The sequence below is a fragment of the Aptenodytes forsteri genome, unplaced genomic scaffold, assembly GCF_000699145.1.
Source record: "Aptenodytes forsteri isolate BGI_AS27 unplaced genomic scaffold, ASM69914v1 Scaffold357, whole genome shotgun sequence".
Classification (NCBI taxonomy): domain Eukaryota; kingdom Metazoa; phylum Chordata; class Aves; order Sphenisciformes; family Spheniscidae; genus Aptenodytes; species Aptenodytes forsteri.
This window is the reverse complement of record NW_008795671.1, coordinates 1085584-1102112: the sequence shown is the minus strand read 5'-3', so window position 1 is coordinate 1102112 and position 16529 is coordinate 1085584. Positions and strand designations below refer to the sequence as shown.

General features: G+C 42.1%; 1 protein-coding gene across 1 annotated transcript in view; it reads left to right on the top strand.

Annotated features, from left to right (window-relative positions):
* Positions 1 to 16529, top strand: part of UTRN (utrophin) — a 419780-nt gene that overhangs the window by 58718 nt on the left and 344533 nt on the right. Inside the window, exon 2 of the mRNA XM_009282506.2 lies at positions 9558 to 9619. Within this exon, the coding sequence (XP_009280781.1) occupies positions 9558 to 9619 (62 nt within the window). The remainder of the gene's footprint in view (positions 1 to 9557; positions 9620 to 16529) is intronic.

Genomic DNA, 16529 nt, shown 5'->3' with positions numbered 1-16529 from the left:
CCATCCCTGGAGGTATTTAAAAGACGAGTAGATGAGGCGCTTAGGGACATGGTTTAGTAGGCGTGGTGGTGTTGGGTTGACGGTTGGACTCGATGATCTTAGAGGTCTTTTCCAACCTCAATGATTCTATGATTCTAAGTGACTTGATGCGCTTTAGGTGCTGGCAAGTTTGTGAAACAGGAGCTTTCCTCCTTTATCTTTTATTCATTTTCTTTACCATTAGCATGCTGCACGTTCTTGGATGTGCTCCCCTCTACTCAGTGCTGGTGAGGCCACACCTGGAGTACTTGGTCCAGTTCTGGACTCCCCAGTACAGGAGAGATGTGAACATACTGGAGTGAGGCCAGTGGAGGGCCACTAAGATGGTGAAGGGACTGGAGCGTGTCTCCTATGAGGAAAGGCTGAGAGAGCTGGGAGGGGTCAGCCTGGAGAAGAGAAGGATCAGGATCAGGGGGATGCTATCAAAGTTTATAAATACCTGAAGGGAGGGTGCAAAGAGGATGGAGCCAGGCTCTTCTGAGCAGTGCCCAATGACAGTACAAGAGGCAGTGGGCACAAACTGAAACACGGGTGATTCCACTTAAAACACTGGCACAGGTTGCCCAGAGAGGTTGTGGCATCTCTTTCCTTGCAGATGTTCAAAGCCTGACCGGACATGGCACTGGGCAACCTGCTCTGACTGGGGGCGTTGGCCATAGGTGCCTTCTGACCTCTGCCATGCTGTACTTCCTGTGGAAACATTTTAATGCAAAAGTTTACTGAACTTTTTGGGAGCAATGCGAAGAGTGGGGGATTCATACGGGTGGTGAAGCTTGCTTAATGCTTGTAAGATGGCTTGAGGCATTTGTATGAAAGTGCTAGAAGACTTTTATTGATATTGCAGTGATTATAGCAGTTATGAAATTGCAACAGGTATATAAACTCTACATGTTCATTGTGTTTGGGGTTTTTTGGGGGTCTAGAAATCTTGTTCCAAGTGACAAAGAGAGTATTATGGCTTTTTAAAGACACTTCTTTACTGTTCTCTTTTCTTAATTTCTGAGTTAGTTAGCACTTAGTGGAAAGTTTAAATGATTTTTTTTTTTAATTACCTTCCATGGATGAAATACAATTGTACGTGTGCTATTTCTTCTTTTAAGACTAGATTTCTAAATACCATCAGAAATTTGAGGCGATCAAACCTAGAAAACTAATACCTTGACTTTGTATAACTCAACTGCTGAAGTTGCTATGTTATGAATGTCTTATATTCTGGACTGCTAGGAAAGACTTAAATTCCATGGGGTTATAAACTCCATTTGTTTTTAGATAACTCTAGTCTGCACGCTGCTGTCACTGAAATGGGACCTCTATGGGCTGTATTGGGAGGTACTTAGTTAACTTGCTTGCAGAAATATTTAAATAGCATTTATGTAATTTTTAAGTATGTTAACAGTGTACACTTCTTTGAAGTCTGATTAATCTATTTTCACAAGGAAAGTGGGATACTCTGATTATGCTTGTCTTTCCATTATTTTTTTCCCCTGCAAAACTGGTCCAATTTGGAGTAACTAGTGGGAATTTTAATCCAGTTTTCATGTCGTAAAGCTAATTAAATAGCTACAGGCTGTGTGAAAATCAGTGGCTGGAGGAAGAAGAGGCCCCACCACTAAAGAAGAAATTAAAAAAAAAAAAGTATAGATGTCTTTCCTGCTGCCTGGTGGATGGCCAGTCAGCATCTGCATGTGAGGTACCATCTGGTGCATACCCAACTACCTATGGCTTGTACCTTGTGTGCTGGGATGGGGTGGGAGCTTGCAGTGAGAGGCCAAAGAAGTTGTGGGGAGGAGCTGGCACTGGTGGGGCATATACTAATATAAAGGAAGCCAAGCATTATTAATCTAATTCTTAGGAAATTGGAGCATGTAGTAATATGTAGGAGCCAGGTATTGTTAGTTTATGTCTCAGGAATTGGATTCTATTTGTGTAGGGAAAAGCTGTTGACCTAGAGAGGTTTAGAGCAGGAATGATGATGGACTGTGATGGAAGGAGATTTGGTACAGGGTGGGGAGAGATGGATGGAGGAGCCTGGGAGAAAGACGGGCAGCTCTGAAGGGATGGATCAGGAAATATTTGGGAGTGAAAAGACAGAGAATAGGGGATGAGGAGGACTTCGGATTGCAGCCTTTGGGTTTTTGGAAAGGAAGATAGGAAAACCTCTGGCTGAACAGAGTTGGGATAAAAGAGAGTCTGGAATATGAGGGGGCAGAAGTTCAGCGTTGTGAATAAGAACTTCGTAGAGTGCTACTGTCTTTACCTGCCTGTCACAGAGAACAAAATAATCTCTCCAGTGTGGTGGTTTTTTAATTATCTGAAATGCGGCCGCTTGTCCTTATTGCATATAGCAAGTCAGCCTTCTCAGTCTGACACAAACGTGGGGTTCTGGTCAGAGCAACGCATGGAATATGTTGCATCTCTAACAGTATCTGTGAAAAGTTGTCTCTGGGATATTACTGCATTTCCTTCTGACACATTGGGTCTGCTTTTCCAGTCAGTTATGAAAACTTTAGAAAAAGTTTACTCCTATGTGTAAGATTTTTTTTTTAAGGAAGTTTGCCACAGAGTATGACAGTCATATGTGGAAAATGTTGTTACATCTTTTGTACTGTGACCATTGTTTCCTGAATATGTTCAAACAAGGTTGTTTGTGATGTCTGCCTGATTTGAAACTCTGCCATAACTAGCTGAGAGAGATACTTGCATATATACAGTTTATGGCTTGGCTTCCTTCTCTGCCCAAGCAATGTTGCTTGCTTGGGCCTGCGCGGGTTCTCTGACATCTGTTGTGTGTCTGCTTCCTTCTGGTATGCAGATGGGCTTTTTGTGGGGACGGCTCCTCTGTTATGCAGGAGATTACGCTAGATGATCACAATGATCCCTCTGACCTTATATCCCGTGAATCACCTCCACAAATGCAAGTGAGCCTAATAATGGTTCTAATTTGGGCAGAGAAAAAAGAGCAGATGGCTAACACCAACTTGTGGAAAGCAATTCTGTTTTCTTTGTAACCACTCAGAAATGCAAAGACCTAATCTGTGTTCGTAACAAAAGGAGCTGTAGTAAATCTACCTTGTGATTCCTACCTTTTATTTGTGTCTGTAAACTTACTCTGTCTCTTTCAGTGCCCTCCTGTTTGTGTACTTAGACACATCTTAATTGCCAGATTTTGGGCAGGAGTTATCCACCTTTCTCTTCTCTTTCCATGTGCCAGTCGTGCTGGTTGGGACCTCAGGGAGATGGAGAAGGCATCTTCCTCTCCCTGTGGGTGAAGTTTGTCCTTTGATATCTAGGGGACGCATATAATCCAATACACTCTATCATCAGAGGTATTTGTGATACCTTTATTTAAGTTTGTTTTTTTTCTCCACAGATAGCTGAAACCCTTTGCTCTAATCAAAGATTTTGGCAGAAACTTTTCCGGCCTCAAACCTTAGTGCGTGATCACTGGCAGTTTGTGAAATATGTGCCCATATGTATTTGTATCGCACACAAAGGCTTCCCAGGGCTGTCTTGCACTGGGAACTGATGCTGCTTGGTTTGACCAAATGTTAGGGAGCCATTGCAGGCTGTTGGACTGAAATGTGGGGTTGCTGGGCCCTGGCGACCCCCCGGAGCAGCCCTGTGTAGGTGTCGGGACACTTTGCCTCCAATTCTTGCTTTTGCATTGTTGCCCTGTGAAAACAGTGGGGTCACTGGCTGACCAGCATGGGTCTTCAGGCCTGGTGCATGGTGCAACAGCATTATTTCTGTCTCCTGAGAGCTTGCTGTTCTTTCTAGCTTCCTTTTAAACTTCATTCCAATGTGCCGAGACCGGCAGTGTGGCGTGTTAGATTGCTTTTGCTGGGAGGTATGGAAACAGCTATTTTAATATTGCTTCAGCTGTGAGGATGCCTTCATCTAAGTTATTAGTTGCTGGGGGATTTTTTTTATTGTGAAGTAAATACAATCTAGCTTAGACTCACAACACACTTCAGTGAGAACCGGGAGGGGTTGTCCTCATTGCTCATCTGTGGTGTCTTGTTTTTGATGGTGTCTGCTGTTGGGAAACACTAGGGAGTGAGGTACAGCTTTTTTTTTTTTTTTATTTCTGTTTTTTTTTTTTGTAATGCTTGTATTTCATAGTTTGGTCTATACAGAGAATTTGCAATTTGGGCAACTGCATTTTGTGCAGCAGTTGCTATAGGCAGGCATCAGTACTTTTTTTTGTTAGAGACACTATTAACATAACTGTTTTTGCTCAACTGCTGAAGTCTGATGGAGAGGGAAGGAGAAGGAATAAAGGAAAACTTTGTGCTTGCCACTGATTGCAGAAATTAAAATTGCAGTGTAAAGGTGAAAGCTTACAAGCAAATTACTTGCTGCTGGAGCCATTTGTTCTACCATGGTGTTGCAAGAGAAGAGGGGATCTGCAGAACAATCTTAACCTTTGCTTTCTGTTTCTTTAAAAAAAACCCCAACACCCTCCCCCCTAAAAAAAAGTCCACTTCAAAACCTCAGGGCTGCCGATAAAGATTATTCTGTGTTAATGAAGTCAGGGTCCAGTAGTCCTGATGAGCATCAGAGGTTCTTCTGTGAGCTCGGTGGTCACGAATTCTGGTGTTTTGTGGCTTGCTTGGCTTTTTGCCTCTTGCTAGTGGTGATAAAAACCATGCTGGTTTCCATCCTCAAATTTTAGATGCTTATTTTGTGTCTTTATATGTGAATTAATCTGAGTGAGTTTGACAAAAAGATAGTTACTTTCAAAATGCTTTTTCTATCCAGAAATTCCTGCACCCAAGAATACAAAACTTTCCCCTCTTTTTGTTAATGTTGTCATGGTTTGATGCGTGCTAGTCCTGGGTGGGGTGGTATCTGTGATAGATACTCTTGCTTGCCTAAAGGCTTAGGCAAAAAGATGTTTCTCACTTCGTTACATTCCAACTGTCTTGATTGAAACCCACAGGCTAATTCCTTCTTTTATTTCTAAATTCCTTTGCTGAGAACTTAAATAATGAGGTGGGGAAGGCATATTTAAGTCTTAAAATGTGAGATGACCCTTGGTAACTCACGCTGGAATGGTTGGGCAATTTCTGTACTTTATTTGCCAATCTAGTCTGTAGGCTTCTCCAGGGCACTTTCATTGTAGTGCTGCTCTGCCAGCTGTTTTGGGTGTGATAACTTTTGTCTTTCAAAAACTGAGTAACACAGTTCTGTCATGTAGGCATGTAATGCGTTTTAGGGGAATAAGAAAGCTGGCTCTCAGTGTGAAGCAGAGGTTGAGTAAAGGGCAAACCACAATCTGGTGAGGTTTTTGTTATTACTTCTATTTTTAGATCATTTAGATTCCTTTTTGCTCCTGAACATGATATTCACAAGGTAATAGATTGGACTTGAACTGAGGTTTCAAAGTGCCCCAATACAATTAAGGGACAACGTTGAGGGTGGAGGAGGTATGTAAGGCTATAAAAGCAGCTCCTGGGGGCAACTGAATGCCAGATCACAGGCTGGGCATCTGATCACAAGAGCCGGTTGTTTTGAGCATACTCCAGTTGCATGGACATACATCATGCTGTATAACAGAAACAGGCTTCAGCAAACAAGCATCCGGGATAGGAAGCTTTTCTTCTCTCTGTCATCACAAGAGTTTAATTCTGTGTGCGCGCGTGTGTTTAGGTTTCTTTTTATTTCCTCTTAAAGGAACAAACTGTTCTGACATGGGCCATTACAAGTCCATTAAGTGACTGGAGGGCAGGCAGAGCTGTGTTGGCCAGAGGAAACAGTCGGTAGGTGATGAAGCAGAATTTGGCCCCCAGTCAGTCCTTGGCTTTTATTGTCAGGTTGCAGCAGTGTGAAAGGAAACACAAATGTTTTAGCGACTTGGTGAATTTGTTTCTCACTGCACTGTGACCTGCTGATATTTTAATGTCTCGTGTGAGAAGCTTGACTGGCTGGAGTACCGCGTGCTTTGCTGAATGGCAATATTGGTTTTTTGACTGAATGTAGCTAATTTGTTATCCAAATCATAATGTCAGCCTCCGGAGGTTAGCTTTACAGACTCACAAGAATCTAAAGAAAATTAATTTGAGGGATAAAATAACTTGTCACTGTTGTTAACAAAGCACCAGCATTTCAGTTACGAGTTTATTTCCAGGGATTTATAGCAGAAAGCTTGACGCTTTTCCCTCTATAATGGCCAATTACAAAAATCCTGGTTTCAGAGGCTTTTATAAAGCAAACATGAAAGCATAGCCTGACTGGGCAAGTGTCATCGATGGGTTTTATAACTGAGCAGAATGTTTTGGGAAGATGGGGAGTCATGGGGGTTCTGATTCCTTGCTTAACTGAAGTAGAAAGGATGCTCTGATACTGAAGAGATAGTAGGGGTGTATACATTCATATTCTTTTTGTCTCCATTAAAGACTAAGTCATTCGTGTTTATTGAAGTCATGTTTGGTTTTTTTTTTTCCCCTCCCTAGGAAACCCTCTTTTTGAAAAGAGGGGAAAGAGGCTGGATTTTTAGTAAATGTCATGTATGCTACTGCAGCACATACAGCATGAGCACTTACACAACCTGGACCTGAGGTCTGGGGGGAGCAGCTGTAGGCTCAAGGTCTGCTGATAGAGTCCTGGCAGGCTGAAGCTGGTGTAATGCTGAGAAGAGCTGTCACCTCCTGCCATGCGTGTGCTTGTGAAGGGGCTGAGCCCCCCAAGACTGGGGTGTGTAGAGCTCCGAGCACACAGGATTCATAAATCCATGACCCTTCTCATAACTGTTGTTATCCTTTTACACAGTCAATACAACTATTTTTGACCTCTCTTCATTCTTTGCCTTTATCATCTTAAGGAGCGAGCACACTAAAAGAACATGAGACCTCAAACTTTGGGGTTAATCTTCTTGATTCTCACATAGGGAAGCTTAGGGAAGGAAAAAGGCAGACCGAGCCTTAGGAAAGTGTCCTGGTACATAGGTGTATACTTGGGGGTGCTGACAGAAAAGGGACAAAGGTTATTGAATGACGTTTAAAGAGAGAGAAGGATGTTTAAATCTCAATACATTCAATACAAATAGTATTTGCAATTAATGTAAATGGAAAACATTATCAAGAGGTGGACAGTCTGGGATTGAGTTTTATATAAAGCTGCTTTTTGGCCCAACAGTGGCAGTTAATAATCTGGTCTGTTCCTGTCTCCTAAAAAAAAAAAAAACAAAAAACATTTGGAAGGAAAAAATGGAGTAAATACATTCAGTATATTTGGAGTTTAAATCTTGACCCTGTCAGTCTCCTGTGAGATGGGTACTTGGCACCGAGTATCCTGCTGGTAGATCCTATCTCTCTTTGATGGCGAGACACCCTATTTCACTGAGGGAAGAGAGCAGGGTTAATGAGGTCTCTTAGGTAATTGTATTCCCCCAGAATAATACCTTGAATTTCAATGAGATGTTTTAAGCATGGCCTGCTGTGCATACACTGTAGGTATCTAAGCTCTTTGAGAAAAATCTTCTTCTGCATTGGGCTATCTGATTTCTGGTTGAGCTCGAGGTGCGACTGAGGAGTAGGCTATGTTGGATCAGCTTTAGATGGCAAAGAGGAGAAGCACAGGAGGGTGAAATAATGGCTGCTGGCTGCCACGTTGCAGCAGTTGTGCACTCTTTGGCATGATGTAAGCAGGCTTTTCAGCTGTAGCCTAAAAGGAGCCCAGAACTGAGGTTTTATTTTAAATTGACATGAACGTTTTCATAAAGCTTAAGTCTTAACTGTTGTGACATCTCATTTCTTACCAATGTGACTTCTCTTGTCGGGACTGAGCCTTAGGCACTGTTATTCCTTGTTCATGTCTGTTCGGTAAAAAACACCTGGTGGTGTTTACTGGTACTCCTCCAGTAGCCCATGTGTAACAGATCCGTGGCTAGATATATTAGACATGGATGGCATCAGGTTCAGACGTGTGTTGGGCAAGAAAGAGAAAATTTTGAGGTCATCTACCTAAGGAATCTTCTGGTAATATTCTGTGACTTCTTTTAATAAACTTCTGGAGTTTGTAGGTAAAACTTAAATGTACAACAGTCTCAATTGCTGCTGTCTGAGGCATATGATCTTTTCAGTGGTGCCTTTTAATCATAATCTGATTTCTCTTCAGACTATAATTTTTTTCCTTTTCATGATTTCCTGAAGTGGAACACTTGAGTTTCAGTCCAGTTTTCTTTATGGCTTCATCCCACTGCAGGGACAGATGGTCTGAGCACCATGGTGGTATGCTTTGTTGTGATAAGGGGCTTGAAAAAAGCAGTGCCAGCTGCCACCGAGAGGTTCTGCAGGAAAGCATCCCAGGCAGCGGTGTGCTGTGGGTGTCTGAAGCATATCTCTGGGCTGGTCTGTCAAGAAGCTCGTGGAGTCTTGAAGGCCTCTTGGAGATGATGATCTGGGCTGCAGCTGTCAAACTGAGTTTGCCCAGTGGAAGGAACTGCCTGCCTTGGCGGTGGTCTGCTGCATGGATTTGGAGGTTAAAGCCTTTCATGGGCTGCATGTGTATGTTTTCTTCTTGGCTGCAGCAATCAGGCCTGAAAATCCATGGTGGGGCAACTTCCTTTGCCTGGTCTGTTGTCAGCAGGTAATTCACTGTGATTTAAGTGCAGGTGGTGAGGCATAGTTTTGCCCTTAGCACTGCTCAGTGCAATTTACCCAAGAGGTGTCCTGTGATATGGGCGGAGCTGTGCTGGAGGTGACTCAGCCTGGTTTAGTGGGACAGACTGTAAAATTGCAGGTGACTCCCAAATGGCTTCCTTAACTGACCTGGGAAGCTATCTTCTCTCTGCACAGAGCTGGAGGCCACTACTCTCCCTCTGCTTTGACCTGTAGGTGCTTGCCTGTCCTTCCTCCTTGTCCTGCCGGGTCCTTCCAGCTGTCTCCTGGACCCTAGGTAGTGGTACTTCGGTGCCACACCAGTAGGGGCATCTAAAGGGAAGGGCTGCTGACCCCTTCCCACACTTTAGCTGAACTTGACTGTGACTGATCACTAACATGGTTCCTAACCCAGGTGTGAAACCAGGCTGAGGGTGGGTAAGGATGCGAGTGCTTCAAGGGTTATTTCAGCAGCTTTGCTATTGCAGTTGCTGTGCTGTGTACTGAAGGAGGCTATTATCTGCATTAGAAGCTTGAATAAAGACCTCAGCAGCTTTTGGAGTAATGCATCCAGGCAAAAAGATGTTGACAAAGTCTGTTGATTAAAAGCCCATGGTTTCATAGGTTGCTTTTCACCAAATGGGAAGACTGAATTTAATGCATTGGTATCCTGCCCAGGAGGTGCTGTGAAGCTGATTCTAATGCAAAGGAGCTGCTGTGGTTGCTAGCAAAGTTGAAACATTTGTGTGACTCTCCAAGTACCAAAGTCTTGTAGAGGTTTGAACAGCTGCTTTGACAGATTAGGCAAAAAATTCTCCCACTGAGTCAGGATAGTGTTTATATGACCTGTTTTGAGCAATCTAGGATTAAGAAGAATGCGTTTTCACTCATTGTTTTCTTCTTCTTTTCTCTCTGCAGATGAACACAATGATGTACAGAAAAAGACCTTTACAAAATGGATAAATGCTCGGTTTTCCAAGGTAATGTTGGGTTGAAAGTACTACTTTATTTTTTTTGATTCACTGTTTAGAACAATATTGGTTAAATATACTTTGCTCTTATTCTTGTAGAATGCTCCTAATAAAATTTGTCAAAATGTGTAATGAAAACAGATAAAATACTGTAATGTTTGTTCCCTCTGTTTCCCCATGCACATAAACATTTGATACTACGTCTTGTTTAAGAAAAAATGAAAGATTCTATCTGTTAATATATTAAAATACAGTCTTTTGCATGATGTCTGTTTGGGTTTTGGTCCTCTTACTTTATACAGTTTATTTCTACATGCAGTTTTCTGAGTGCATTACAGCAGATTTTGAACCTTAGTCGCTGTGTTTACTCTCAGTGCGGCTGAGTCAGCTTTACTCATCCAAAATACTTGCAAACTTCCAGTTGAAGCCACCTGATGTTGCTACTTGAGTCTTGACTGAAATTTTGTATAATTACTTGCTCATTTTGAATTTTCCTTGGCGCTCATGCTGTATGTTTCTTGTTTTAATTCTCTTTATTGACTTGAAACTTACTGAGGATCTTGTTTTGTGTTTTGGGATGAGAAAGGAAGTGGTGGTTGCTTTGGGATGCTATTTAAAGCCTACTTTTTATGCTGTTCCGCTGATAGTGGAAAAATGACACTTTGCCCAGGAGTGTGGTGGCTGTGGGAAGTTTTCCTACTTCATAGTTTGAATGTGTGAAGGAACCTGGGCTATTACCAGAGAAAACTCATGTGTTATTTTCTAGCCAGTATGGTGCTGGAAGTGGGATAACTAGTAGTTTTCACTCTGTTAATGGAAAGGGGCGTGCATATGAAATCCTGAAAGTAGATATAAATATAGAAGGGAAGGGTGTGCGTGTGTGGATTTGGTTTGTTTTCTTTTTTAAATAAAGCAATGACAGTGCTATAGCAATGAATGGCTGCCTCTGGAGCGCTGCCCTTCTGAAGTTCTTGGTCAGCAGAGTAAGAAATTCTTCCCTTCCTTCCCTTCCTGTGCAACAGGACACTGGATGATGCCAGGCTTGTGGCCTTGGTTGATTCACTTTGGCTTAAGTTTGTTTTGGTTGAAAGCTGATATCCTGCACTCTCCATCCAACGCATTCTTGGCTAGTTTGCTCTTTAGGGGAGGAGTGCGTATGCGTAACTGGTTGCTCTACACTCTGCTTTTGACTGCTGCCGAGAGGAAAGATGGTCCTGCGGGAGGAGGGTCAGGCAGGGCAGGATCATGTAAGGAGTGAAGATGTGGTGAGAAAGGAAGGCCTGTTTGTAGAGACTTACCCTGGCATACAGATGGCATGAACACAGAAATGACAGTGATACTGAGAATGTGCTATGTGACTTGTTTGTATGTTATGGATGTTGTATTGAAACAGGTAAAATGGTTTTCAGTCCTTATACTTGTACACCCATGGATATATTTTTATAAAGTGGCTTTTCCTTTTATACTATGTATTCATGACAGATCCTGCTTAGCTCCTGGATTTTCCTGCCACAGGGTATAGTCAGACACTCGTTGGATTTGAAGTAACTCTGTAACTTCATGGCCCATTAAACTACCCAAAGCTATGAAAGCCATATTAATGTTTAAAGAGACTTGTATAAAAGGACATACTCCTGACTACTGCGCGTCCAATTCAAACTTGAGCATGGCTACTTTGCCATGACAATATGCAGATTTATGAAGACTGGCATGTTCAGATTGCAAGGAAATTGCTGGTGTTAAGCAGAAATCACCTCATGTAAGAAAGTCTATTTTCAACTGTGCCTTGAAAACGTAAAGAGGCAGATTTCAGTCTTATTGACGTTTTTGCATTTACCAAGTCATTTGGGTTGTTTAAAATTCCTTTTCCGTGAACTAGATTGATTCAACTGCTTAGTAGGCTAGAGAGATTTTAAAGGCTGGGTAAATGTAATCTGACTTACATTGCAGAAAACAAAATGGTAACTGTTCTGGTTTCAGCTGGGATAGAGTTAATTTCCTTCCTAGTAGCTGGTACAGTGCTGTGGTTTGGATTTAGGGTGAGAACAAAGTTGATAACACACCGATGTTTTAGTTGTTGCTGAACAGTGCTTACACTAAGTCAAGGACTTTTCAGCTTCCCATGCTCCACCGACTGAGAAGGCTGGAGGTGCCCAAGAAGCTGGGAGGGGGCACAGCCAGGACAGCTGACCCAAACTGGCCAAAAGGATATTCCATACCATGTGACGTCATGCTCAGTAAATAAACTGGGGGGAGTTGGCTGGGGAGCACTGCTGCTCAGGGACTGGCTGGGTATCAGTTGGCGGGTGGTGAGCGGTTCCATCAATTTTTTTCCTGGTTTTTGGTCCTCTCTTTCTCTCTCTTGTTGTTTTCCTTTTCATTACAATTTATTATTATTATTTTATTTCAATTATTAAACTGTTCTTATCTCAATCCATGAGTTTTCTTGCTTTTGCTAGTCTGATTCTCTCCCCCACTGGGGGGCGGGGAGGAGGGTGAGTGAGTGGCTGTGTGGTGCTTGGTTGCCGACTGAGGTTATACCATGACAGTAACTGAAGAATTTTGTATGGAATTGCAAAGTTCACTCCAAGAATTTTATTTGTCCTTCCACGTTAATTGTATTGTAGTTGCCCTTCATTTAAACACGTAAATAAAAAGTAAGCAGCTGAGCCTCTATAAACTAGTTTGGCATACAAAAAAATCCTAAAATTGCAGTTGCATAATGTACTTAAAATCACTGAACTTGATTTAAATCAATTCAATAGGGTTTTACAAAGGATCTAGAAAGAGAGCCCTTCTCTCATCAGAGAATAGGTAGATGAGCGAAACACAGTAAGTCTCTTAAGTATGCTGTGAGGTTCCCATATCTGCTTCAGGCACCCATTCAGTGAGATGTAAGTTCTTGCTCTAGTTTGCAGTACAGTAACTTGTGTTCGTGCTCTTCATTTGAACTGTGCTAGAACAAAATGCATCTTATTTGCACGTATTTTTTTGAAATGATGGCACAAGCACATTTAAAGTGGATTGAGTCTTAAGGTCAATAAATGTACTCAGCCAAAAGCCTCAGTGCTTGCTGTAGAAATCTTTACCTTAGCAGAGCCATACGCACTACAACTCACAAGCCTATGATGGTTGTGTAGTAAGGATATTTTGTTAAAATTAAAGGGAATAAAAATTGTTAGATAAATAGTCTAGTTTACCAAACTTTAACAAATAGGGAAGTTTGCATTCAAATAAATATTGATACAGAGCATTTAAGTGTTTCTTTATATTAAGCCATGTGATGTTTTTCCTTATTGTATGTTTTTCCATTCCTCTGTCCAGTCTAATTTCAAAAGTCAGGTTTAGCTGTTTCCCTGTGGTATAGCCCACCAATTAAGGCATCTGGTTGTATGGATAGTTAATGAATGCTCTTCAAACACTGTAAAATTGTTTTCTATCCTTTTTATCATTAATACTTACCAGTTTGCAAGTATTAATGGATATATTTTCAGAACACCTTTCTGCAATGCAAGAGTACTATCTTCTGTGTTTACAGCCACTACAAATAAAGGTAAATATCGGAAGTAGCTACTAATTTTGAGTGCCCAATCTGAGACTTTGGTTAGATTATCCCGGAGGATTTGACATTTCTGTAATATCTTCATATAAACCAGAGCTCTTGTTGAGTCTTATGACAGAGCTCAGAGGGTTCATCTCTTCTGCAAACTCAAGCAAACCATCTAAAATACCTAGTAGGTTTTCAGGTGGAGCTTGATCAGCATAGAGGAGGGACTTCAAGAAGATGATGCCTGTGTCAGCAAGGGCTGGGCTTAATGACCTAGGGAGGTCTCTTAATCTGGTACACAGTGATTACCTGTAAAATTCTGGTTTAAATGATTCTGATTAGTTACAGGCGAACTCTTGGCTAAAAGTAGAGTTTAAATTCAGGTCCGTAGGATAACTTACTGCTGCATTAACCATACGTTATCTGTTACGCATAGGTAAAAGGGGAGTGAACAAAGATTTTTGCAATCAACCTTAGTTTTGACTTTTCCAAACTAATAAATAGTTTCAGTCTGTATCTATTTGCATGGCATATCAGCAGGCCTGGGACTTTTAGATCCATCATACAGACCTCTGACACTTCAGCTGATAATTACATAGCATAGTGGCTAGATACTCACACTCACAACTTTAGAAGGTTTCTAGACAGCTCGATAAGCATGTTGAGGGATTCAGGAGTCTTGTGTCCCACTTTAGACTCTGCAAGTACAGTTTTTCTGCCCTGGTTTCCTTACTTTCTTTACTCCTAGTTTCTGACCCTGTTCCCTGCCCCCCACCACTTACTATTACACCCTCTCATGTCAGAAAGTTTGCCTGCCCAGCAAATCTGGAGTTTTGATTGCCCTGCTTATTTCATTCCCACTTCTGTCTTTGTCACTTAGTTGCTTATCCAGCAAGACCCAGTTTTTCTTGTTAAAGCTCCAGACCTGCTCTGTCTGTCCTTCCTTTCCTCTTCTTCCTGTCTACATCTCTTCACAGGATTTGACACTCGTGTGGTTAGTCCTATTTTTGCATCTCTCTTTGCCTAAGCAGTCCTAGCCTTGCCCGCTCTTTGTCTCCTTGCAGGAGTCAGTCTTTGCTGGCTTTCGTGTTCCCATTTTCCAAGGTACTCCTTTTCCAAGTTTGTTTTCAGATTGGTTACTCTCCTCTTCCGCTATTCCTGAAATTGGCAGGTAGGACCCAGAGTCAGCACAAGAAACATGATGCCCTAACTCTTAATTTAGACCCATGGAGTCAGATCTGTCACAGCCTGTCAGAGCTTAGTGCTGTCACTCTAGAGGAAATTCACAGATCCAGCATGGGCAAACTGAGACTCTTCCTTTTCCACAAAGAATCGTATTTTCATTACATTTGATAAGTTTTCCCACAGGGATGGCAGAAACACTTTATTGCTCGGAAGGCTGTGCTCTGCAAAAAGAACATAAAATGCCAGAGATGCTTGTGGTATTCAGTGAAAAGGACACTGGACTTCCCTCCCCCTGCCCCCAGGTCATAAGTCTTGGGTATGGATGGCTGTTGAATGGGAGCCAGCTGGGGGCATTGTTCCAAGGTGTTGGGAGCTGCTTTCAAAACCCTCGTATGCCTGAGAGCTGTGCCTCCCTTCCCTTTTTGTCATGTACTCCCATCTCTTTCCAATCTAAGCTCTCAATTTCATTCTTCTTATATACAGAAGACTGTATGTCTTATTTCTGCATTTGCAGCATTCTTGTTGCATGTATTTCTGTCATCCTGATCTTCCAGGTCGCGTGCTGGTGCCCTGACCATCTGCATTGACCAGCAGCTGCAGCGCTGGCAGGGCTTGGAGCTAGGACCTGCCAGTGTGGGTAAAGCCAGACCTCCCATACTTTTACAGCATCTTAAGCTCTCTCCTGCTCTGTGGTCTTCCAAAACGCATTTCAGTTTAGGGTTAAAGAGCAAAGAAGAGGCTGAGGTGCAGCTTGGGAGCAGACTGTGTTCTCCAGGGCTGAGCTCCAGGTTAGCCTGCGAGAGGGCAAATACTTGGTGCTGGGGCTCCTGTGCATTTCCTCTCCTGGGCTCTGATGGGTCCCTTCCCCTGGAAGGACACCAAATAAAGTAAGGATGAGAGAAGACAGGGCAGTAGGTAAACTGGTGAGCTGTACTTGGAGTGCTTTGTGATGTGATGGCTTTATATGCATCTTAAAATTAAAACAGTCCCTCCCCTATTATACCAGGCATTAATTCATTTGCTAACTGCAAAGTCTTATCTAACTTTCTGGGTGGTGTGCTGTATAGATCTTTTCCACCATTTTTGCTCCTTAATTTTCTCCTTTCCTCTAAGGGTTGTTTTACCATAATAGTAAATGTCAGACCCCATACTTCTGAAGACGCTTTGCTGCTCCACTGCTGACTCTTAGAAAATGTGATATATCTTTTTAAAGACGAAAGCATACCTATTCAAGATAATTAATTTCACATGACCTGAGATACCTGAGGCCAAAGACAATTCAGCAGGGATTTTTTTTTGGGAAGGAGAATTATGGAGTTTAAGGTATTAGTCATGCAAGAAGAGAGATCAAAAAGATTGATTAGGCAATTTTATCTGTCCAAGGAGACATCACCTGAAATGGTCTGTTATTGTCCTTTTTCCAGTTTTTGTGGCGCAAGCAAGGAAATACTTGACTACTGGTAAAGTATCCTCCAGTCTAATTGCTCCTGCTGTTTTCCGCTGCTGAATTAAACTGTAAGACATAACTCACTCAAAGATAGCCAAAGCTTATAAAAAATTTGGCCTTAACCTGAGGAACAACCTGGGTGGAAAAGAATTAGCGTTTGTATGAACTGGCCTTGAAAAATTCAATTTTTAGTCTTACTTTTTTTCTTAACTGGATTACTTAGTCCCTCCTTCTGAGAAGAGGTCAAATAGGATGTGAATAAACCAAGATGCAGGAAAACAAATCTTTTCTCTAATAGGTTGTGAGATATGGTAAGGTTGACTAATTTATAGCATAAAAGCAATAATACAAAGCATTTCACGATCTCTGCCAGATTTAGCTACAGCGTGAGAATTGCCAGTTTTCTGCCCTCCTCTCAACTGCTGCTGTTTTCTGCTCTAAGAACAGGGTGCTGGCAGCATCTCCCTTACTGGACTTCAAAGCTTGGTGTAGTAATATGGACTGTAATTACTGCTGATTTTGGTTAATACTCTGGGCTTTGGGATAGAGTTTGACCCTGATTCATGGTCTTGGTTATCATCCCAGTTGTTGGAGTGTTTGTGTGACCTTCTCAGGCACTAGAGCTGAACCTGGTAGAGGCACTGAAGCAAATCTGTCCCTTTACCTGCTAATCATTGATGAGAACAATAGTCAATCTGGTCAGCAGGATTTTTTTTTTTAAGGAACCAAGTTAAAATCTG